This window comes from Zalophus californianus, chromosome 6 (assembly GCF_009762305.2).
Source record: "Zalophus californianus isolate mZalCal1 chromosome 6, mZalCal1.pri.v2, whole genome shotgun sequence".
NCBI lineage: Eukaryota > Metazoa > Chordata > Mammalia > Carnivora > Otariidae > Zalophus > Zalophus californianus.
In genome coordinates this window covers 21,587,941-21,614,883 of record NC_045600.1, presented here as the reverse complement: position 1 = coordinate 21,614,883, position 26,943 = coordinate 21,587,941, and the positions used below count along the sequence as shown (strand labels likewise).

General features: G+C 35.1%; 1 protein-coding gene across 12 annotated transcripts in view; it reads right to left on the bottom strand.

Annotated features, from left to right (window-relative positions):
* The window catches only part of CEP128 (centrosomal protein 128), a 393,596-nt gene that overhangs the window by 304,004 nt on the left and 62,649 nt on the right, over positions 1–26,943 (bottom strand). For all 12 annotated transcript variants that reach the window (XR_003516054.2, XR_003516053.2, XM_027572708.2 and 9 more), the window contains 3 exons: positions 10,003–10,089; positions 7,339–7,413; positions 5,282–5,402 (listed from right to left, as the gene is read on the bottom strand). Coding sequence is in view for 10 of the 12 variants with exons in the window: in XM_027572708.2 (XP_027428509.2) it covers positions 5,282–5,402; positions 7,339–7,413; positions 10,003–10,089 (283 nt within the window). In the remaining 2 variants the exon portion in view is untranslated. The remainder of the gene's footprint in view (positions 1–5,281; positions 5,403–7,338; positions 7,414–10,002; positions 10,090–26,943) is intronic.

Below are 26,943 nucleotides of genomic sequence, written 5' to 3'. Positions count from 1 at the left end.
AAATATGCATATGTGTGCGAATAACCTATCTCTAGAGGGTCTACCTTAATATATAAGGCATACATTTCAGGATATATATATTAGTGTATATACAAAGTAATAGGAATATATATTATATAAAATATGGAGATATTAATACATATGAATACATGTATAAATACAAATACATAATTTGTGAAACATATATTTAATGTGGAAACAGTTTGATAAGTTTCATAATCTAGACACATATAAAATAATACGGATATATAAATATATACCTAGGTACACATACATACATATATAACAAAACGTTTAGCAAAATTAAAATACTTAAAACATAAGGTATAAAATGCAAATCATGTTATGAACAGTCTCCTCTCACACCCAGGGGATTGCCTCACATGTTCCACTTTGAAGAACACCTGCCACTTGCTACAAACAGTACAGCATAGCAGTTAAGAGCTCAGGTTTGGGGAGAGGGATTCAGGTCTGTTACTTCCCACAAATATGACCTTAGGCAATTTCTTTATTCTTCAGTCTTTTTTTTTTCCTTATTCAAATGGAAATAAGACTAGTACCCTTCTTACAGCATAGTTCTAAGAACTAAAGGAGATAACATAAAATGTGTAGCAAAATGCCTCATGTGTAGTAAGAACTCAATAACATATAACAAAAGCTTTCAAGCAAGAGTAACATGAATGGTTTGTGGCTTAGAAAGCATCCCTTTAGTAGCCCTTTAGTAGCAGCAGTATAGAAGACAGATCACAGAGGAACAGAATAAGTTAAGAGGGTAATACAAATGAGACAAAGCATGCCTAAACTGGGATAGTGAGAATAAAGAAGATGGGCCAAATTCAAGAAATACCAAGATCTATAAATAGACAGGGACAAAGCAGATGGAGAAGAGAAGGAATAATTTCAGATGTTCTTTGTATTTTAGCCTTGGCTATTTGGATAAAAGATGGTGGCATCAATTGAAACAGGAAATAAAAACAGGTTTTGAGGAAAGGATGAACTCAGCTGTAAATCTGTTGACTGGGGCAACAGACTTAGGGATCATCATTACAGGTGATAGCTAAAGCATAAGATTTAAATAACAACCTCTAGGGAGAACCATTAAGTGAGAAACCCCATAAAGAGGATTCTAGACAACACCCAGCATTTAAAAGACAAGCTGTGAACAAAGGGAAAAGATTCAAATGAAAAGAATGAAAACAAGGAACTCAGAAGAACCAGAAAAGAGTAGAAACACTGAAGTCAGTGAAGAGTTCCAAGAAGGAAGAGGGAAAAACAGGGGTCAAGTAAGAAAAGTAATACCATGATTCCTCTGAATTTGACTGAGAAGACCACTAGTAAAGTAAAGCAAAGTCAATTTCATTTTTTATGTTTTTAAAGATTTATTTATTTGACGGAGAGAGAGCACAAGCAGAGGGAGTGGCAGAGGGAGAAGCAGACTCCCTGTGGAGCAGGGAGCCAGATGTGGGGCTGGATCCCAGGACCTTGAGATCATGACCTAAGCCAAAGGCAGATGCTTAACCGACTGAGCCACCCAGGCGCCCCAGCATTAAAGGCAGATGTGGACGTTATTTTGCAATGGATGGAGGAACAAACAGCAACAGTGTGTGACTATGAGTGTGATTTCTTAGGCAGATTTAAAAAAAAAATACAATTATTCTATAAAGATGAAAATTTTAGAACCATTAAGAGAAGGTGAAGAAGTTCATTATGATACTGATATGAGAACTTTCAGATTTTTTTTAAACCTGGTAAGTAGTTAAGGAAAGTGACATTCTTCTAGTCCTCAAAGACTCAGACCAAGAATAACTAGATTTTTTATAAGGTGAGAAAACATGTAACAAATGTACCACAGTCTTTGTCCAAACAAAATAAGAGTTCTTATGTGCATCTTTATGAAAATTTGATGAATAATCAAAACCCTTAGGATTTTACTTTTAAAAATAAATTTTAAAATATTTGATGTCAAAATATATTTCAATTATAACATCACATGAAACTTAAGTGAACTTAATGGCATGCAACTATGTTAGGATAGGTATGTCAGAATTTGCCTAGTGAAGATTTTCTGGCAATGTGGAAATTCTAACTTAGGCAACATACTGAGTTATGTGTGGGGAATCTGGGAAAATATTTATCTTCCCTGAATTTGATAGTACACCAAATGCTTACAAGAGTTTCTCCAATAATTTAGGCATTTGAGTAGGAAGCCTCATTACTGAAATAATTTACAAGCTGAACAATCTGGATTAGTCTATTAGAAACCATTATATAATTTCAATATTACCATTTCTGTTACAAGTAAACTTCCAAAAAGAAATACATTCAGACTCATTAAATTCCACAACCTAAATCAACACCACCACTAAAAAAGGTATTCTAACATTTCTCAGACACAAAGTATTCCTAATCTACATACAAAAAGCCAGTCATATGGTTCATGACCACTTCTGCCAAATGATTAATTTTTGTCACGGATCTCAATCACAAAAAAGATAGGATCTCAATTTTAATTGTTTGTACATATTTTCAAATTGGGACAAAAGAAAATGAAAACATAGGGGTATTTCCAATTTAAGTACAAGGACAAGTACACATACACATTTAGGCATGGAAATAAGAAGCTGGAAAAAATTCCACTACTAGCTTTGTTGGCTCTTTCTAGGAGAAAGCCCCATGAGATAAGCATGTCTGAAATGGGTTTAAAAATAAAGCAGAGGAGAGATTAAAATTAGATGCTAATATCAGCAATGAACAAGTGAAATTTGAAATTAAAAACATAATACCATTTAAATTTGCATCCAAATACTTAAATATAAATCTAACAAAATCTATATGAGGAAAACTACAAAACTCTGATGAAAGAAATCATAGTTGAATGAAATAAATGGAGAGAAAGTTCATATTCATGGGTAGGAAGATGCAATACTGCCAAATATCAGTTCTTCCCAACCTGATCTACATATTCAATGCAATCCCAATCAAAATCCCAGCAAGTTATTTTGTAAATATCAACAAACTAATCCTAAAAATATATGGAGAGGCAAAGGATCCAGAACAGCTAGTGCAATATTGAAGGAGAAGAACAAAGCTGGAAGACTAACACTATCCAACTTCAAGACACACCATAAAGCTACAATAATCAAGAGTATGGTACTAGCAAAAAAAAAAGACAAATCCATCAATGAAACAGAACAGAGGCCCAGAAATAAACCCACATCAAAATAGTCAACTGATCTCTGACAAAGCAGCAAAGACAATACAGTGGAGAAAAGGTGGTTTTCAACAAATAGTGTAGTGCTGAGGCGCCTGGGTGGCTCAGTCGTTGGGCGTCTGCCTTCGGCTCGGGTCATGATCCCAGGGTCCTGGGATCGAGCCCCGCGTCCAGCTCCCTGCTCAGTGGGAAGCCTGCTTCTCCTTCTCCCTCTGCCCCTGCTTGTGTTCCCTCTCTCGCTGTGTCTCTGTCAAATAAATAAAATTAAAAAAAAAAAAAATAGTGTAGTGCTGAACAACTGGACACCCACATGCAAAAAAATGAATCTAGATACAGATTTTTAGGCATGGAAATAAGAATTCCTTTTACAGGAGTTAATTCAAAATGGATCACAGACCCAAATATAAAACACAAAATTACAAAAATTTAGAAGATAGGAGAAATTGTGGATGACCTTGGGTTTGATGATGACTTTTTAGATAGAAGAGCAGAATCATGATCCATGAAAGAACTGATAAGCTGGACTTCATTAAAATTAAAACTTTTCAGTTCTGCAAAAGACACTGTCCAGAGAATGAAAAGACAAGCTACAGACAGAGAAATTATTTGCAAAGACATAGGTGATAAAGGATTGTTATCTAAAATATCAAGAGAGGGGCGCCTGGGTGGCTCAGTCGTTAAGCCTCTGCCTTTGGCTCAGGTCATGATCCTAGGGTCCTGGGATTGAGCCCCTTGTCGGGCTCCCTGCTCCAAGGGAAGCCTGCTTCTCCCATTCGCATTCCCCCTGTTTATGTTCTCTCTCTTGCTGTGTCTCTCTCTGTCAAATAAATAATCTTTAAAAATAAAAAATAAAATAAAATATGAAGAGGACTCAAACTTCAACAAGAAGCCAACCAACCTGCCTAAAAAATGGGCCAAAGACCTTAATAAATATCTCATCAAAGAATATATATAGGTGGAAAATATGCATAATAAAAGATGCTCCACATCATATGTTATCAGGGAAATGTAAATTAAAACAACAAGATACCATTACAAACCTATTAGAATAGCCAAAATCCAGAACACTTGACAACTGCAAATATTGACAAGAATGTGGAACAAAAGGAACTCTCATTCATTGCTGGTGGGAATGAAGAAATGATACAGCCACTTTGAAAGACGGTTTGGAGGATTCTTACAAAACTAAATATACTCTTAACATACAATCCAGCACTCATATTCTTTGGTATTTACCCAAAGTAAATGAAAACTTATGTCCATACAAAAACCTATATACAGATGTTTGGTTTATAACAGCTTTACTCATAATTGCCTAAATTTGAAAGCAACCAAATGACCTTCAGTAGGGGAATAGATAAATAAACTGTGGTACATTCAGACAATGCTAAAAAAAAACAAAAAAAGAGCGAGCGAGCGAGAGAGAGCACTACCAAGCCATGAAAAGACATGGAGGAAACTTAAAGGTATATTACTAAATGAAAGAAGCTAATGTGAAACGCTGTATGATTAAACTATATTAGATTCTGGAAAAGGTAAAATATAGGGACAGTAAAAAGATTTGGTTGCCAGTGGTTAGAGCAGAGAGGGGGATGAAAAGATGGAGCACAAGGGATTTTTAAGACAGGGAAATTACTCTATGATACTGTAATGGTGCCTAAATGTCACTTATACATTGTCTAATCCCATAGAATACACAACACCAAGAGTGAATCCTAATGCAAACCATGGACTTAAAATGACAACGATGTGTCAACGTAGGTATGTCAGTTATAACAAACACATTTCCAGTGTGGGGAAGTTGATCATGGGGGAGGCTATGCATGTGTGGGAACAGGGGGCATACAGAATAATCTCTGTACCTTCTGCTCAATATTGCTGTAAACACAAAACTAAAAAATAAAGTCTGATAAAATACTGATGCTAAGTTAGGATTAGCTTATTGAAAAACCTTGTAGTAGATCAAGAAATAAGATGACGAGAGCACAGTGTATGAAATGCAATTCTGAAAATGGGAACTATTTAAGAAAGATCAAAAAAACCCCACATATTTACAAATCAGAATTATACCTCTCCTAAACCTCCAGTCATCTCCTTGTTCATCCTGTTGCTTGGACATCTGAGATACTTGATGTTGTAAACCCTTTCGATCACCTTCTGCTTTCATAAGTTGTGTACGGAGCTCTTCTACCTAAATACATATCGTCAAAAATGACAATTTTATCAGTTTTAAATGCAGGAAAAGAATAACTGAACTTACTAATTATTTCAAATTATTTTTCTAGGGAAAAATATTACTTCTAATGGGCTACTGTCAGCACAAGTTGAAGCCAAGTTAACCTCCTTGTTATGCCAAGCACAGTGGAATAGTCTCTTGCTCTATTTCTTTACTCCTCCCATTCCTTCCACAAAGAATGTCTTTTCCCCTTCTCTGTGTCTACTGGGACAAAGAATTTGACACACACACACACACACACACACACACACACACTCCTTTATTGTGAACTCCATCCACTCTACTATTAACCCAAGCACCCCCATAACTGTTTTTATACTTTTCACTCCTTCTCTTTTATATGAATATGGTCTACTGATTGATAAACTCAAGTGAAAAGATCACAACTTAGCATATTTTAATATCAAAGTACTGTTCAAAATAAGAAATGCTGTTGAATAAACTATAAACTCCTTGAGGTCAGGGACTATGTTATTCATCTGTATTTCTAAAGACTAGCAAATTGCCTAGCACATTTCAGATATGTCCCCCGTAACCATTAAACAAAATAGGAGTCTCAAAAAGACTCAGTTAAAGTCACAATGACAACCTGAACACAGTAATCTCTTACTTCAAAAGATGAGATCAGAAATCACAAGTCAGAGCTCAGGGGAAAAAAAAGGTCTGAACTCTGCCAACATTAATTCCATTTTAAGAATGGTTGCAGAACAAAGCCAGTGAACATTTTTAAAGGTTTTGTAAAATAGGTGTTATGGTGTATTTTCAGCACTAATTGTCAAAATGTTTAAGCATCTATGATGCCTGACATCTTCACCTACCTAGCAGACTACATAGCAAGTTATGTAAGCCACAACTCAAAACAGAAAGGTACGAGTGCAGTTTATATTAAACACAAGCAGAGAGGCAGTTAGGGTATGTGCTATGGTGAGCGCTGTGAATTGTGTAAGACTGTTGAATCACAGATCTGCACCTCTGAAACAAGTAACACATTATATGTTAAAAAAAAAAAAAAGAAGAAGAAAAAGAAGATAGCAAGAGGGGAAGAACAAAGGGGGAAATCGGATGGGGAGACGAACCATGAGAGAAGATGGACTCTGAGGAACAAACTGGGGGTTCTAGAGGGGAGGGGGATGGGAGGATGGGTTGGCCTGGTGATGGGTGTTGAGGAGGGCACGTTCTGCGTGGAGCACTGGGTGTTATATGCAAATAATGAATCATGGAACACTGCATCAAAAACTAATGATGTAATGTATGGTGATTAACAATAATAAAAAAATTTTAAAAATAAAAAAAAAAAAGAAACCTATATGCCCTTATCCAATGTACGTAAGATCACTATTTCAAGTTACTGAACTTTAAACAGCAGAAGTACCGAACTCTCATTACAGGCTAATGGGTTGCAAAATGTTATGCTTTAAAATTAAGCTTTATCTTTGGTTAAAAAGGGGCAGGTAGCACCTTGAAAACGTAAATATAAGACAATGCAAAGTAACTTGAATATGTAAAGGTCTGTTTCATGTATTTTACTTCTTCCTTCACTCCCCAATGCCTCCTTGAATAAAATTAAGCCCCTGGGAAAATTTTATCTTACACATCCACTCTCATTTTTACACCGGTTATGCTAAGAGAGATAAATTCTAAATTGGAGCAGCAATCAGCAAGACACACTATCACAGTGGGAACTTGGTCCAGTGTTTTGTACCAGCTTTCTCTGACTCTTCCTGAAAGGATTTCATTTTTTGCTTATGTGTTTTAATATACATTCCTTAGGGGAAAAAAATTCTAGACCTAGGTGGGTTTTTTTTTTCCTTTCACAAAGACATTTAATAGAAAAGGAGACTCAATTCTGATTTAATTTAAAAGTAGATTATCATAGCTTGCGTAGACTTACCTGATGCAGAAGTGTTTCTCTGCTGCCTTCTGACTGATTCAATAACCTTCGGGATACCTCTAATTCCTGTTCAAGCTAGAGTTTCAACAAAGGATAAAGAAAAATGTCCAGTGAGGCAGGAAATAACTAACTTATTATGGGCATAGTTTAAGAGGAGAAAACTCAAGAACTTTTCAGAAGATATTTACAGCTAATATGAAAAAATATCTTGCTATCAAAACAGATCAATGCCTCCATGAAAATAATGTTATTTGGATAACAAAAAGTGAACCAGACCAGTCCTCAGGGGGTCAGTTCCCATCTCAACCATGACACTCTTTTCCTTAGGTCTCCTTTCTGTCATCTCTAAGATAAGGTCTTTATATTAGACAATCTCTGAGATTCCTCCAGTTCTAAATCATTGTAATCTAAATTCCAAAGCAATTTTTTCCTTTAGTACATGTAATGTCATATTGAGCTGAATTAGAATAAAAATTTGAAGGACCCAATGACTAAAGTATATTTCATCTAACTGGTGATTTTGTATATTCTTAATATTCCAACATTCCTAATATTTCCCAATATTCATAACATTCCTAAAATTTAAAAATATCTCATTTCAGAATAAGACACTTAAAATTTCCTTAATAATATAATCATAAGATAAATATTCACAGAAAATCTGCTAATTATAATTAGATGACAAAATACCTAAGAAGTTTGAATGTGCCTAGCTTACAAGTTGAAAACATAATAGGATGTGAAGGGGAGAGGAATATGCCACCACCCTCCCCACCCTGCCCAAAATATGCCTCTTTGGCATAAGGATTTTTTGAGCTGAAGGGAATCAAGACCCAACAGACTCAGGAAAAGCTTTTTACCTCTCCCTGAACTACATTAAAGAATTTAGAGAGGGATTCTGTACCAGGAAGAGATAAGTTTTTATATATAAAAGACTTATCTGTAAGACAAGGCAAACATTTGTTTACCAAACATTTGCTCCTCTCCTCTTCCTCTGAATTGTCTTTCTCCCCTTTGAAGCCCAAGACCTCTATCCCATTTCCTCAGGTCAGGATAGTATATAAGCCTCAACTGCCTGGCTGCCTTTGAGCTCATATTTTTATGCAGCTCCTATAAATACAGAATCAGATTTGTTTTTCTCCTGTTAATCTATTTTATGTCAACTTAATTATTAGATCAGCCAAAGAACATAGAAGAGTAAAGGGAAAATTACTTTTTCACCCCTACAGGTGAGACACGTGTTTGTTAACCTTCCTGAGATTACACATGCTAGACATGCTTGCATTTTGTAACAGGCTGTTTTGTGAAACGACAAATTTATATTAAGTAATTATTTAGTGCTTAGATTTGTGATAGTTATCCTAAGTTATCATTTCACTTGACCAAACTACTACCTATATATTAGTCCTTTAAATATTGTCCATGGGGTAGGTATGGCTCTCAAGGAGTAGCATAAAGGGGCACTGTAGTTCTGTATCTTCACAGTGGTGACAGTAATGTGAATCTATACATGATACAACTTCATAGAACCACATACATGAATGAGTGCACATAATGTTCATGCAATCTGCATAAATTCTATGGATTGCACCAAAATCAATTTTTCAGTTTGGATATGGAAGTTCAATTATGCAAAATGTTACCACTGAGGTAAAGTGGGTGAAGGGTACACATATGACCTCTCTCTACATTTTGTCTTGCAACACCTTATGAATCTGCAACTATTTCAAAATACTTTTTAAATTTGGTTATGTAAGTTTTTTTAAAAAATTATACATGTGGCCAAGAAAATATCATATTCTAAAAAAAAAGTAAACTATATATAGAATCACAGAATCCACACAAAATATTATCTCACTTGTCCTATAGTTTCTCTGGAGAAATCAAGAGAGAAGGAATCACACTTCAGTCAAAATGTTCTCAAAATCTACCAAGGCCCATACTGGTCATGCTCCCTGGATAATACCAGCAGCCTCAACTCCTTAAAAGCAAGCACGATGGCCTGACACGACTTACTCACCGTAATGGGAGCATGGATGCATCATTTAACTCGACATAGGTTGGTGAAATAAAAATCAAGGAGGTAACGGTAGATTTACAGAGTGATACAGAGCAAAGAACATTACATCAGGGGCAAATATTCATTTTATCATTCGTTACCCTGGGCTCATGCTTAAATCTATTCATTTGCAAACTGAGGAGAGTTGGCTGTCCTCTAAATGCCTAACATGCTAACAGGTTCTATAGATTCACAGACATGAATACATGTCAAAAGTCCTTAATATTTAATGTGCCTACGCTGATTTTCTATGATAAAAATGAATATATTCAAAATACCCACCCTTTAAACAACAGGTCTTTCCTAAATAACCCTGCAACAAAGTCAAGCTTCCTAAGTGTTCCCCAGCAAGGAATGATAAAGTTCAACTGGCCTCTAGAAAGGGAGTAGCCAGGTGACAAGGTAGCAAATGACCTGTACATGTTTCCCAGAGTAAGCTGCAGGAATAGCAGAGCTATCAAACCAAGTGACTCCACATCAAAACATAAAGGCTTCACTGTGTTCTAACAAATGATCTCGGACAATTTTCAAGGCACTCAACAAGTATCACCGGTCCCCCATTTCAAAGAGCATTACTCTTTGAAAGATAACTTTCAAAATCTTACTTGACTCTTCTCAGTTTCAGTCTGTTTTAGCTTATTTTTCATGACTCCCTCTTTTTCATCTGCTTTAGCTTCTTGTTTCTTCAATGCCTAGAATGAAAGATACGAAAAAATATGTATTATTCCGAAATGCATAAAGAACTGAAAGACACATTATGATTTATTAATGAAAAGGGGGGAAGAAGATGATTATGAGTTGTACAATATATACAAAGGAATTACAACCCTCTCATTCACTGAAGTCCTAAGAACACTTCAGCAATGATATATATTTTTATATATCAAATATAAAAAACTCCTTGATCTTCCTAATCAATTTCCACTTAGTTTTACTTTTCCCATCTTTGGGTATTCTATTACACATTTAGGAAGTGTAGACAGCTAACAGTTCTCTTGGAAACAAAGCTTACTGCGTGAAATAATGGTATAAAAATCATTATCTGTTCAACCATTTAGACATAATAATAAAAATTAGCTAATTTTTCAAATTCTGAAAAAATATCTTAAGATAGAAACATGCTTGTTGCATCATTATTACATGTATGATATTTTATCGTTACACAGAACTGGCTCTTCAAACCATTCTTCACAAAGAAAAGAAAGCATTCTTTTCTACACTTGTCTCTCTTTAATAAAATAGAAAAAAGGAACTTAAAGAAAATTTGAATTTCAAAAGGTAACCAGAAAAATGTGTGTTTTGGTTTGCTCTACATTAAAACAAAATTAAACTTAAGAAAAAATATATATACTTGGAGCAATCTTCCATGACATTTGAAAGGCATTCTATTTGTTTAAGAAAAATTTTGATAATTCTAGCATTTAGACTTAGCAAGGTATATGTGCAGAGGACACCCAAATTGAGAAAAGCCAAATGCCAGAGGCCTCCCAACAACATCTGTCATGCTCAACAGAAAAACAATTGTTAGACAAACAGCAAAACATGTTAAAAACTATTTTGATGCAGGGGCACCTGGGTGGCTCAGTCAGTTAAGCATCTGACTCTTGATTTTGGCTCAAGTCATGACCTCAGGGTGGTGAGATCCAGCTCTACCCTGGATCTCTGTGCTCAGCAGGGAGTCTGCTACAGATTCTCTCTCTCCCCCCTTCCTCTGCCCCCCCACTCTCACGCATTCTCTAAAATAAATAAATCTTTTAAAAAAATTGTTTTGATGTAAATATAATCAATCATATTCAACTTCCTTAACTTACATATCCAACAAATAACTCCTAAGTGCATTTACTATGTGTCAGGCACCATGCTGGCAATACTAATATACGTGCATATAAAATAACCATGGGCCCCTGTCAGGAAATTACAGCTCCCTCTGCCATGGCTCCAACTCTAATAAAAAGGAATTGAGTGAAAAGTCAGAGAGGCATCATCAAAATGAAAAATAGTTTTGGTTTGAGTATAGTAATAATATTACAACACTTACAGCATTCACTATGTCCAGGTGTTCTTCTTCTTACATATTAAATACATTATATATATTGAACATATACACTTAATCTTTATTATGTGGGAAACAAAGGCAAAAGAAAAAATGAGATTTGCTCACTACCTACAGCCCACTGACAAGTCCTTGTAACAGGCAGAGTGACATTCCTCTAGGGACTCAGCTGCCTCGATGTTAATGGTTTGCTAAGGGCAAAATGCCATCTTAGCTTAACATTATCCTCACTCCCAAGATCCTGTAAGTCTACTTTAACATATAAAAATTCCTTTGAAAACTTCCTTTATCTCTAGGCCCCAAGATATATGTTAGCAATCATGTTCCAAGCATACGACCCACCGATATACATCTGAGGGGTCTCATGACTGAGTTTTTACTAAACAGTAATACATTACCTTTTCCTAACAGTAGTCCCCTCAAGGCTCGGGAAACTGCCTCCAAAATACCTCGGAGGCTTGTGCCATCCCTAACCCCCTCCCAATTTGAAAGTATATAATCGGCCACGCCTCATGATCCCCGTGCAGTTCCTTCCGCCCAGGGTCCTGTCCATGTAGTTTAATAAAGCCACCCTTCTGGGGCGCCCGGGTGGCTCAGGTGGTTGGGCGACTGCCTTCAGCTCCGGTCATGATCCCAGGGTCCTGGGATCGACCCGCATCAGGCTCCTTGCTCTGCGGGGAGCATGCTTCTTCCGCTCCCTCTACCTGCCACTCCTCCGCCTGCTTGTGCTCTATCAAATAAATAAATAAAATCTTCAAAAAAAAAAAAAAAACACCCTTTTGCACCAAAGACATCTCAAGAATTCTTTCTTGGCCGTCAGCTCTGAACCCCAACATTTCAAACCACATCATTTATAAATCCACAAGTTATTATTAAGCCAATTTTATTAAGAAGGAAAATGGGGTACAAGTAGTTGAATCGTACTGCTTTTCAGGTAGTTATCAAATGATTTTGATATTTGATATTTGTCCTTTCTTGTAGGGTAAGTGGATTTGTAATAATATTTAATTCTATCTACATAATCTATTCAAGGTGGGATGTGTTTATAAATTTTGCCTGCACTAAATTACCCTAGAAACCTGAAACTGACTGCAGGCATCTTTATTCTTTCCATGACGCTTTCCCCAGCCAACATGCATGTGTAAGAGAATAAAAAGATAAAAGATGTTGTTGCTACATTTTTTAAACATTTCATAAAGTTTTGAACTATTTCACTTCTCAACATCATTTCAACCTAGCCCCATTTTGTTTTATTTTTTTAATTAGTTTTTTTTTAAGATTTTATTTATTTATTCATGAGAGACAGAGAGAGACAGAGAGAGAGAGAGAGAGAGAGAGGCAGAGGGAGAAGCAGGCTCCCAAGGAGCAGGGAGCCCGATGCGGAACTCGATCCCAGGACCCTGGGATCATGACCTGAGCCGAAGGCAGACACTTAACCAACTGAGCCACCCAGGCGCCCCCCACTTTATTTTAAATGAGTTAAACTTAATTGGTTATCTTTTCAATATTTTTTCATTGAGCTAAAAACCAGCCTGGGCTTTTTCCATGGTGGGGGTGGAGGGTTGTTACAAGGAAGACTTCCTCTGGCAGCTGGTAAGTTTAATTAAACTATACATAGCCTCTGATTCTGGATTCAAACTCCTGAGCAGAAGCCACTCCAATTCAAAAGGAGAATTAAGCTCCACTTCCCGGAGGGAAAATATCAAAAAATGTGTGGTGCTATATTAAAAACCACTAAAGTAATTAACACTTATTTTGGTAGATACTTTGAGACTATACAAATACCCTTAAAGTTTCACCTACCAATTTTAGTTCAAAGCCAGAGCAAAGATAACACTATCAGGCCTTTTTTAGCCTACAAAATTTTCCCCCACCAAACCTTATAATCTAATGCCACCCAGATTTCTAGTAAATTAACTCAGAGGTCAGCACTCACCAGCACGTGGAACGCTAAAACTCTTTGCATTTACCCCAAGATAACTTGCTTACCCCCAAAACACTAATACGTGATCTGGAATTCACATAAAGCTATTATAGATCGACGGAATACGCTCCTCAAAGCCCCACCAAACACTGGCTATTCTCTTAATTCTCTTGGGCTACCTCCCTGTCCCCTTACATCTTGTCCATCCTCATTATTTACTTTCTTTGCACCTTCTGGACCTTCCCCACAGCCTTCTAAATCTCCCTCTCCAGGTTCTGCGGAGCAGTTTGCCTCTATTCCAGTACTCAACTTTGAACAGTTATACTTGTAACCACACCCAACACCCCTACTTCCCTGACCCTGTGAAGACTTATCAGTTACCAGAATTCATTCCCCCAAAAGGGCAATGTGAGAAATTATTTTCATGCTCATACTAATAGATATTTAATCTTCATTTTTTATAATTAGTATAAATATTAATAATTTTACTTGATGTTAAAGAAATAGAAATCAATAAGCTGAACTTTAATTAAACAAATTGTGTTTTATAACATGGAATTATACCTTATAATAACATAATTCTTCTGAAAGTCAACTTTTTTTAAAACCCTAATTTCATATATGAGCTAGCTGAATAAAAGAACCTCTAATTCTTTTAGATGCCTAGGAATCTGCAAAAAAAAATGTCCTTTCCTCATCACTTTCTACCTTTAACATCTGACCACTTATTTATAATATCCCTTTTCCAAATAATATACTTTTCTACTGTAGTTGAACTTTGGTGCCCAAAATCTTATTTAATACCCCCCTTTTTTTTCTCCTTTTACTCTATGGATATATAAGTCTTAGAAAAATTTAGTCGATGAGAACTTAAATTCTATTGTTTTCAGTAGAGGAGCCAAAGTGAGGTCTAAAGGAGCAACCCAAAGCAAATTACTGTATTTCCACCATATCATCTAGAAATGTCATTAAGTTTGAACATTATTTCTGCTTCCTACAGACCATCGGTCAGTAAACAAGTAAACACACATGCAATATCTAGCCCAGAATACTGAACATATTTTCTACATTAGCTAGTTTAAAATGAAAGACAAAGAAAATCTAACTCTTAAGACACAGTAAAAACATATTAATGCACTTTTAACTTCTGAAAACACAAATAACACTCAAGGAGAAAGACTTTAAAAACTGAATCAAAATCACAAGCTATTTCTTTAAACCTATAAACTTTAACCTACTATCTTTTTAAGTGTATAAGGCTGCACTATATTTCTTTTCCATTTGACTTAGATCAAGCAATGAGAATTATATTAAAACTGACCCAATAGCAGTTATAAAAAGAGAAAAAAAATCACATGCCAATGAATTTCTATTATGTTATTTTGCTTTTTAAAGCATTTTTTTTTCCTTAAAAGCAGTTTAGCTATGAAGCTATCACGTGCCCTGCTCCAGGATTCAGATTGTCTTTTACACGTTTAAGATTACAGCAACAACACTGAGCCTTAATAGTGCATCCCTTGAGCACATTTAAATCTTTAATAACAACAATTTTTCTTCTTTTCCTTAAGTATGCCTATTTCCATTAAAAAGACTAACATACTGAGTATTATACTACTGTAGTTCTTTAGAGGTAGAGGATTCTGAATTCTCATGGTTACATATATATTTTTTTTTAAAAAAAGCAGCCTTTCCTTTTAGAAAGTAAAGGAAAGGAGAAAAGGAAGATGTTTGTAGACATCTCATCTGACCATAAAAACTCCCACAACTTTGACAGTAGGCATATTTATCAAGAGGCTCTAAAAAATAACACACTCAAAAATAAAGAACAAACAGGGAATTAAAGGTCCTTTGTCTACTGAAAAGGGACCAGCCGGCTTGGGTAAGAATGATGGAGCTGGAATGAAACAGAGGTAGGTCCTATGTTAACTCCCACACAGGCCACTGAAATTTAAACAAAAACAAAAACAAAATGATGAACATAAACTATCCTGTCTCATCCTAATCATTCAGCAGTGCTCCAAGTGCATGCCTCTGGTCACAAGGACAAGAACATGTAGATGACTCACTGGTAAACCAACAAAAACTATAGAAAAACAAATCTGCTCACATGGAACAATAGGTCAGTAACATTACCCTTTAAAAGGTACAAACATCCAAGTCAGATTTTTTTTTCCCAGTAACAGAGAATGAGGTCATGTCACTGAGAATTAGAAAACTACTGCTCTTACTATATATTATTAAAGACTTTTTTTTAAGCAGTTTTAGGTTCATAGCAAAACTGAGAGGGAAATGGAGTTCCCATATACACCAGTGTCCTCATAAATGCATAACTTCCCCATTATCAACATCGTTCAACAGAGTAGTACATTGTTACAAATGATGAACCTACACTAATACATTATAATCACTCATAATTTACATTAGGGTTCATTTTTGGTGCTGTACACTCCCTGCATTTGAACAAATATATAATGACAGGTATCCATCATTACAGTATCATAGTGTATTTTCATAGTGTATTTTCACTAAAAATCCTGTGCTCTACCTATTCATCCCTTATCTCCCAAATTCTGGCAACTACTGACCTCTTTACTGACTCCATGGTTCTTCTTTCCCAGAATGTCATATAGTTGGAATTATACAGTATATAGTCTTTTCAGATTATTCTTTCACTTAATAATATGCCTTTAAAGTTCCTCTATGTCTTTGCATTGCTTCATAGCTCATTTGACTATATTTTTATAATTAAATTCTTCATGTAGGTACAAAAGTTAGCAAATATTTTAAGCTTCACAATATAATGTAATTCTGATCCAAAGTAGACCACATGAACTATAAAGTTAAAAGTTTACATTAATGTATATTGAAAATTTTAAATAGCTTTAAGAACATTTGTTATATTTCAAATCAAGAAAAAACATTAAGTACTTAATATGTATAAAATACTGTAATAAGAAACATATTGAGATTTTTTTTAAAAGATGGAAATCTGGTGTCTATTTCCAAAATTCTCTTTTGAAAACCTAAATCACAACTCTAAAAACCATCAAATATCAATAGAATAATACATATTTTGAAAAGGGATATATATGCATAATGCAGCAGGATTTTATTGCTCAGGACTACTACTATTCACTTAAATTAACATAGATTTTATTTCTGTCAAGCTCTGTGAATTTCTAAATTTTGTTTTTTCCTAAATCAAGTTAGAGATTCCTCCCACATGAGAACTAGCTAAAGTCATGGAAAATTTTAGCCTTTAAGTTCATCCAGTTGGGGATTATCTGTGCCAACAAAAACCAAACAAAAAAAAAAGTTTCTTTTCAAGACAGAAAACAATGCATTCATATTCTAAATCCCTGAACCAATATTTAACTCAAAAATAGTTAGATTTTACTTAAATTGTTCAAAGAAATTTATTTTTCAGCCATAACCAAGGAACAAAAATTCTATACTAACAACTACCACTAAAAAAAAGAAAAAAAAAAAAAGTTTAGTAAGTTAAAGTAGACCTGCATGATAAAGTCCAAAGAGAACCCAACTGTGATCATTACTATTATAACACCATACAGATTTTTGGGATATCAAAGGGAGAAATTCTAAAAACCTGCTGCCAGTTGAATTATGTGTATTTTCCAGATGGAAGTGGTAAGCACATTGTGTGTTTTCAAAAGGCAGAGTAATATCAAGTATCATGTAGTTAAGTAAGATTTATCAGTAGTTAAATACATTGGTATTACTTCTGATGGTAATTGTAATCCTTAATGATGTTCTTTAAAGATACCTGAGGTTTTGAAACATAAAACTCAAAGCTTCTCTTTGAGAATGGCCCAAATGTCTATTTTTTTTTTCTTTTTTGTCTTCTTATGATAAGGTGTTTATTTTTTCAGGAATCTGAAGAACTTTTATAGAAATTATTGTGGTAGGATAGATGGTCACTTATTACTGACCTATTTTCCCCATTGAATAGGAAACTTCCTGTTTCTACTATGTCCATATTTATGGAGTCTGTGACTGGCTGGGGCACCCTTTGCCAACAAAGCCAACCAAGGTCATGGGTTCAATCACCATGAGAGCCAATTCCCTTTGCTCTGTTCCATGGTCATAGTCTTTACCCTAAACCTTAGCCAAAGGCCACATGGAAGACTAACTAGGCAGAGACCCTGGATGAATCAACAAGATCTACCAGGACTATAAAAATAACTCAAAAGTCAAATCCCTATTGACTACTGTCAGGATTTCATTCTTTAGATGTTATTAAATTTGCCAATCTGCAAAACAAAACCTTAATTACTGCCTACAAAGTTGGTTTGCTTAAAAAGACATACAACTCTTTTGCCTTCTTTAATTCAAAAGCAACAATGGTAATGAGTATTATTCCCTAAAATGGCACTGCTTTTACTGGAACGGATTTTATTTTTATGCAATCTTTTACTTACAAATAATCTCGCAAGTAAAGTTAAATGTGAGCCCAACAAGTGCACTTTCCAGGATTTCCTTCAAAATCAAAAAGCAAAGGCTCTTAGTGGAGGATCTGTTTTTATCTGAGTAGTTTCCTCTTTGAAAAAGGACACTCAGAGTTTTATTAGAAACCCCAGAGCAATATGATACTTCATTTGACTTTCTAAATACAGGACCACTGAGTTAGAATTCTTGACAAACAGAAGATCATAAATAATTACAAAAATTTTAAATTTCTCAAGTTTAAAAAAAATTAAAATAAAATTTCTCAAGTTTTTTATGTATTTGAGCAGAATGCCCTGTAAATATATAACACCTTTCATTGCTTAGAGTTAGAGGATGTTATTTTATCCTTTGAATTTTTTTCACTATTTTCTAATCAAAACAAAACAGTACCAAGTCAATGACTAAGTCTGTCTGTAGCAGAGTGGTCTTTGTTTACACAACATTGCTATGCACTCAGTAGTTACCCAATAAATATTAATTGATAATGATGGAAAAGTGCTTTATAAACAGATGGTCTAGGATAAATTCACTGAAAATGTAGATAGAAACATTACACTCTTCAAGAAAAGTACAAAGTAGAAATTAAACAAATCCTGCACTGAGAAAATCTCAGGCTATTGTCAGGCAGCTGTTCAGTCAACAAGAGCACAGACATTTTTCACCATCATCATAACATTAGCAGCATTAAATGTCTATTTGCATATGGTGCTACACAAAGGGACTCGCACAGATTCATGCTAGCCTTATTTGTTACAGTTTACAATGACAATATTAGCAAGAACAAGTAAGTACACACAGCAAAATAAATGTGATTAAACAACACTTTAAGATCTCGTCATATACGGTAGGAACATAAGATGTGTCAGACTTAAATGCAACTCACAGCAGAAATAAGAGTATTTATTCATAATGCAAACCTCAACTATTTCCAAACAGATTCTGAGGTTCTTTACAAGAACATCCATACACATGCTTAAAGAATAGGTGAAATAAAGAAAGGAGTCAGAGGCCATAATGGTCATTTTGGAGAAAATAAGAAATGACTCTTCAAGAACCTAGAAAGCAAATGATCAGGAAAAAAAAAGAAAAGAAAGTAGAACAGAAAAATTGTATGAGGACTAACTTCGATGAGGATAGGAACAAAGAAGCTACAAGCAAACTGATCAACCCAGGAAGATAGCCTGAAAAACACACCTTATTCAAAAACATTTGAATAATAAAAAAGTTACACACAAATAATATATGTTAAAAAAAAAAAAAGATGATAGCAGGAAGGGAAAAATGAAGGGGGGGGGAATCGGAGGGGGAGATGAACCATGAGAGACGATGGACTCTGAAAAACAAACTGAGGGTTCTAGAGGGGAGGGGGTGGGGGGATGGGTTAGCCTGGTGATGGGTATTAAAGAGGGCACGTTCTGCATGGAGCACTGGGTGTTACACACAAACAATGAATCATGGAACACTACATCAAAAACTAATGATGTAATGTATGGTGATTAACATAACATAATAAAAAAATAAATTAAAAAAATAGTTACATGCATTGGAGGATTTTGGAGAAAGGTTGTTGAAACGGAGAGGTGAAAGGGGATAGAAAGTACACTGCAAACATTTAATAATTAACATCCTTAGGTAGTATTTTCTTAATAAAGTAAAAAGCCTAAGAAGAGATGACATATACAGAAATGAGATTTTAAGAATCTCAGGACAACTGACATCTACACATCATCTCATAAAACTGCACCCTTCAAAGGAACCCAAAAACCTTCCCTAGCATCCTAACACTTGGCATTTTACTTCTCTTATGATGTAGGATACAGTTCTATACTTTCAACTTTTGTTTTATCAATATTAAATAGCAGGCTCCTGAAATATATGATCTGGAATATTCTTTAATCCAACCAGCTATTACTATCAATACTACCCAATAAAAGAGAGGGAACATGGTTTGTGGAAACTGTCTATAATATGCATGAACCACATGGGAATTTTGCTCTGTGAATGGAAATTCAAGTACTGAGTGAGTACAAGGTTGAAAGAGACAACACACAAGATCTCTTCCAGCTTCTCTTCTACAAGGAGTTTTGGGGAAAATGATATTTTCCACAGAAAAAAATATTAAAAGGGTTTTAGTGTCATCTGAAATGATCAAAGCCTAATAAAACAGACTTACAGGTTAAATCAGCAGGGGTAGGGTACAGGAGGCACCCTAAGACTAAGGAAGAAGACTGGAGAACCTGATGTCTTGGACCTGCACATTTCAAGCTATGCCAAATAGTGTTCAACCAGCTTTGAAAGACAAATCCTATAATAGAAAATCATTCTTTTCCATCTATTTCCTTTTTATCAGCATGGTAACATTAATGGTTCTTTCACAAACTTACAGAAAAGTGTTTACTTTATCTTTGCAAAAAAATAAGTAATTCACAGGTAACAAACGCAGAAGAGAGAAGAAAATAATTAACATGGTATAAAATAGTAAGACAAAGAACAATATTGTAAATCAAAACTATATTGAGTCAGAATTTATAAATATGTATTTCGGCCATGGACTGGTAAAGTGCTTATCGTGTAGCAATAAGCAATGGGATAGAATCACATTCATAAAAGAAATGCCTAAAATTATTTGAAAACACAAAGTCTCAGCAAAAATGCCACTTCTTCCACTCAAATTTTCCCAGAGGGTCAAGAAGAGATAACTATTGGTTCTAGAGGGGAGGGGGGTGGGGGATGGGTTAGCCTGGTGATGGGTATTAAAGAGGGCACGTACTGCATGGAGCACTGGGTGTTATACACAAACAATGAATCATGGAACACTACATCAAAAATAATGATGTAATGTATGATGATTAACGTAACATAATAAAATAAAAAGTTGAAAAAAGAAGAGATAACTATTTCCCCTCTGGGCTCCTCTGAGGCCTATTTCAAAACTGAAATAACACCCTTAGTGAATTACAGAGATTATTAACATTTCTTTCTCAGCTAAACTGGGGGTCCGTCAAAGTCAAGACAATGCTTTAAGTACCATTAAATCTCTAGTCTGCAGCACAGTACCTGGCATCTACTAACTATGTGAAAGTATAGGCTGAATATTTTACTATGTATAGTTCTGAATACATAGTAGACAATATTTATTCATCCCTTCCTCCAAGAAACACTTATTGGGCCCTTATTCCATGCCAGCCATAGCTCTAGGTACTGAAGATACAGCAGTGAACAAAGTGCCTGCCTTCATAAAGCCTGCATTCTGGTCAGGGGACGGACAGATGACAATAAAAAGCATTAATAAAAAAAAATATGGCAATTTAAGAGGCTCAGGAGTGAAGAATGGGTTTATCTAGGATAGTTAATAAGGTCTTGCTGAAGTAGGGCTCTGAATGACATGATGGTAAACAGCAATGCAACTCTTTCCAGAGTTGAAAATTCCTGGCTCTGGAAATGGAAAGTGCAAATGTCCAAGAGCAAGAGGGTGCCCGGCATGTCTGTGGAAAAGCAAGAAGGCAAGTGTAGTTGGCCTAGAGTGGATAAGAAGAACGACAGAGAATTAGGGGAGTGGGCACGCAGGAACCATACGACAGGGGTCTTGTAGGCTGAGGACTTTATATTTCATTCTGAATATCATAAAGAAACCACTGAAGGGTTCTGAAGAATGATGTGGCACTATCTGGTTCTGTGGGGAAAAGACTACAGGAAGGTAAGAATGGGAGCAAGGGGGCTGGCTACTGCCCCAGCCCAAGCAGGAGAAAACAGAGACAAGAGGATAGATGATGGAGGGGATGAGGAGTCATCAGTTCAGAAAATATTTTTTAAATATTACTGATGTTGTGCCTGGGTGGCTCAGTCCATTAAGCGTCCGACTCTTGATTTTGGCTCAGGTCATGATGTCAGGGTCACAGGATCAAGCCCTGTGTCCGCTCAGCACAGAGTCCGCTTGCCCCTCTTCCTCTACTCTTCCTCCTGCTTGTGCTTTCTCTCTCCCTCCATCTATTCTCTAAAGTGAATAAAATCTTTAAAAATAAATAGAGCTGACAGAATTTAATGATGGACAGGATGTGAAGGATGAGAGAAATGGTAAAGGTGAGAACATAAAGGAACCACATAAAATTTTTTAAATATAAAGTTAACATTGCTTTTGTCATCAAGACAAGTATCCATCCTTTTAGAAGAAATAAATCATAGGAGCGACTCACTAGGCTGAACCACACAGAAAGACACAATTTAGCACCTTCTATTCAAGTTCCCAGGTCAGGAGGGGAAAGAACAGGAAATGGAACTCTAGCAACCCAAGTCTGCCCAGGCTTTGTGGCTTTAAATCACAGCACCACTCTGACTTGATTCCCATCCAAGTCTGATATTGCCTAACAATGCTTCAGGTTCTCAATCTCAGATGAAAAACAGGAAACTGAAAACTTTTTCTCACTGCCAAATAAGCCCATGGAATGACAACATAAGGTTATAGGTGTAAATAGTGTTCTAACTTGACCATAAAAGATGATAGAAAAACCTAAACAATTTCTCATTTCTTGAGTAATAATACCACAGCTTCAGTATTTACACACACACACACACACACACACACACACACACACAAATCTAGGGTACTGAATAAAAATGTAAGTTAACTAGAAATGCAAGGAATCATACAGCTATAAAAAATGCTTTTGTATCAGGTGAAAGAAACACAAACAAGATCACACAAAGGAAAATCAAACAACATTAGAACACCAGTGGAAAATGACTGTAACTGGGTTGAGTGGACAAGGAACAAAGGCAGTGATGATCAAGGAAAAGAAAACGATAATTAGGAGAAAGAGTTTGGATCTATATAAGATAAAAATGTAGAGAAAGTATCTTTGGGACATTCCTGTATAGATTAGATACATGAACCATGGACAAGGGCATGGGAATACATGATTCCAGTGACAGAAACTCTCATATCAAATTACAATCTCTAATTCTTTTACTATATGTAAAAAGATTTTTTCCACAGAGGGAGGGAGGGAAGGAGGAAGAACTGTAACCCTAAATAGGAAGCATAAAAGAAACTCCAGCAAAAAGGCATAAAAATGATAGTTTTAGTGTTAAATATAACAGATGTCTTCATATATAATACTCAATGTGTCATATTTTATTTTTCAACTGTAGAAAGCAACACTGTTTCAAATTTAAATTTCCAAATAGCAATAGTTAATTATATTCTTTTTCAGTTGCAATGTTTGTGCCAAGTACACTTTCAGGGAGCCCTAATAGTTGAGATATATATATATATTATCATCATTTTCCAAGAAAGTTTAGCAACTTAAATGAAGGATGCCTGCTGGGTCACAACTGATGGTTCAATACTGACGACTAGTGGTCAAAAACATGTAGTCATTCCCTATTTTCGAGTACTCTCCTAAGACTTTTATCTAAATTTGAAACACATAGTGTAAATCATGTGAAAAACATATATTAAAAGAATTTTCAAACATTCTGAAAATTACAAAGGAAAAAAACTATCTCAAGTCTTTTCTGTCCATTATTTGCTATGTCTCCAAACCAAAGTCAATCAGCCTTTGATACTGACCCATAATGGGAACAACCCCATGAGGTGTTGGTTCATTCACATCCTCACAGTTCCCATCATAATGGGAACAACCCCATGAGGTGTTGGTTCATTCACATCCTCACATTCAGAAATCCATAATTAATATCTTAAAGAGATTTTACTTTCAGAATTCATATATCTGAGCAGTTCTAGTCTAAATTTTTTTCTAACTTCATCTGTTAGGCACCAAGAAATCAGAAATTTAGCTGTCCTAAATTCCCAACATAATATGAAGAAAAGTAAAGTACCATATCAAAATATTCTTTCTAAAAAGTTAAAATTTAACTGTGATTGTCTTAATTCTTGAAGAATGCTTGTGGGATTTTAGTTAAATCATTTCAACTGCTACATATTCAACTTCAAAGTTGAACAAATTTGTTAACATTCACTTTCTTCTCTGCAGGAATAAGAGCAGTAGTATAATAAAACACAGACAAAACTTTGAGAGAGAAAAAAGTTTGTTTTTTTAACCAAGAGTGTTGCATGCAGCCAAATGGTCACTCACATGTGAAAACAATGGTCATTCCTTCAACAACTATTCACAGTCTGCCTGCCGTGGGATAAACACTGCATTACATGCCCCAGAAAACAGGTGTGATGGACAAAGTTCCTGCCAACAGAGTTCCCATTTTAGTGGGGAAGACATACAATAACATAAACAAATATACAATTATAGATGGTGTTAAGTGCTATGAAAAGATAAATATGACATGACAGAAAACAGTGCGGCAGAAAAAAGCTACTTTATTCTTCAAAGATTTATTTATTTATTGGGGGGGGCGGGAGGCAGAGGGAGAAAATTTCAAGCAGACTCCCTGGTGAGCATGGAGCTCCACTCGGCGCTTGATCTCAGGACCCTGAGATCATGACCTGAGCCAAAATCAAGAGTCAAACACTCAACCAAATGAGCCACCAGGCATTCCAGAAAAGAGCTATTTTTGTGTGTGTGAGTAAAGAGATAAAAGTTTATTAAGTGGAGATACAGAAAAAGCTCTCAAGAGTGAGAGGAGTCTCAACAGGGTTGCCCGAAAAGAGCTATTTTAGAAAAGGGAGGGGCAGGGCAGTTCTCTCTGAAGAGGTGGCAACAATTAAACCTGAAGGATGAGAAGATATAAGTTTGCTGAGGGTCAGAAGAAAAGTGTTCTAATAAGACATGGAAAGGAAATCACTGTGCTTAGAGCACAGATTTCTTAGAACAATTTGTATAGATGCAATTTGTAAATTTGAGAATAACCATCTAAAAAATGAAAATCTAATCAAAGTCAGAAGTATAAAAATGAATATATAACACATTTCAATCCAGTACAAAACAAAAAAAAGGGGGGGACCAACAACAAAAAAAGAAGAGATGTTAAAAAGACAAAGAAAAGGATAAAAACATTTCCAAATGCATCAATAATTTTAAGTATAAACCGACTAACCCAGCCATTAAAAGACATAATTTATCAAATGAGATTTTTAAAGTCCAGCTATAAGGTGTTTATAAGAAACATACAAAAATAAGTTACAAAGGAAGGATTAGAATATAGCAGAAAAATCATATGTCAAGAAAACAGTAACTCAAAGAATGCTAATATCAAGAGAAACACTACAGATTAAAAAATAATTGACCAACAAGTAATTAATTCATATCCATGAAACCGGTCACAAAATAGAGTGAAACTAAAGCTAAAAAAAAACTAGAGTAAAATCTTGGAAACCTAGGAATAGAAGGCAATGTTCTTAATCTGAAAAAGGACAGCACTGAAAAAACCAGGAGCAAACAATATGCAACAAGATTAACACTTTAGAAGCATCCCTATAAAAACAGAAATAAAGCAAGAATTCTTGCTATCTTTGTTTCTATTCAACATTGCACTTAAGTTTCTAGCCAGTGCAGTGAAGCAACAACAAAGAATTATAAAGTTAGAGACTAAATTGCCTTTCATTTAATATATGATTATCTACACAGTGTATAGTACATGACAGTAATACATGAAAGCTGCTAACAAATTATAAAATAAGATCATTAAGCAAAATTGTTGCATACAAGAGCCACATATAAAACCAACTGCACTCCTATATACTACAGATAACCAATCAGAGATGTAACAGAAGAAAATATTCTATTCACAATAGAAAGAAAAACTCTAAGGTACGTAGGAATAAGTCTAACAAAAGCTGTTAAGACCTTTATTTTAAAAAAAAAAAAGACCTTTATATATAATTACAAAAACATTATTGAAGAACATTAGAAACCATCTCTCTTCAAATTAATCTATGTAGTCAGTACAATTATAATCAAAATGCCAGCAGGATTTTTCAAGGAACATGACAAGAGATTTTCATTATCATTTACCAAAATATAATGAAAGCTATAATGGAGATAAAATGATATCAGTTCAGGGGTAGACAAACAGATCAATAGAAAAGCATATAGAACCAGAGAGATATCACAGGAAACTAGATATATAACAGAAGTGGCATTTAAATCAGAGGGGAAAGAACAAATTATTCAAAAATGATGCTGAGGCAACTCATTAGTCACATAAAAAATAACAGATTCCTTCCTCGTGCCATTAAAAAAGTAAAATTCCTGAGGGAAAACACAATAATCCAATATTTTCAAATGAGCAAATGATAAAACAAGCTACTGTACCAGCACAAATGCAAACTGCCAAAAAAATATGTGAAAAGATGTTCAAATTGACTAATAGAGAAATGCAAATAAACAAAAATGAGTTAACACTTTATACCCGTGAGCCTGGCAAAAATTAAAGAGAATGTAGGGCAAAGGGCCATTTTCAACCATTTTACTAACAGAAATGTAAAAGGTTAAAACCTTTTGGTAAAGATAATATGATAGCCCCTATTATAATAAAAAATCCATCCATGGGAATAAAAGATTAAGTTTGAACCATATCAGCTAGTTCAAGGAATTTCCAGAAAGTACTGGTGAGAGGAAAAACCAAAAAGCAGAAGTGTGTGTGTGTGCGCGCGCGCATGTGTGTATAAAATGTGATCCCATTTTATTAAAATGAAACACACCAAAAGAGTCCTATATATGCAAAGGTATATATGGTCCATATACATCTGTCTAGGATAATTAAGAGTAATAATTAAGGAAAATATAAAGGGATCTCTCCCAGGCTGTTCACACTGGCTCCTTTTTCTTAGAGAGTGGGGTTAATGGTTGATGGTCAGAGAATACATAAGAGAAGGGAGGGACAAATGGGCCAAGCAAATAAATGAACAAAAGCTGAATTAAAAAGAGAATGTATGAGCATTTATGATATGATCACATTTAGTTATACATTTATTTAAATTATATATGATTAAATACTTTATGTGAGAAATAAAAACTAAAACAGTGGATCAAAACAGTGTATGAATATGGTCACTACTTAATGCATTTGACAAATATTTATTAAGTGCATACTATGTCAAACGTTAAAAATGCAAAATGCTCAAAATGAGTACAATTAAATATCAGGAAATAGTAATTAGTAATAACCTGGGACAAAAACCTCATG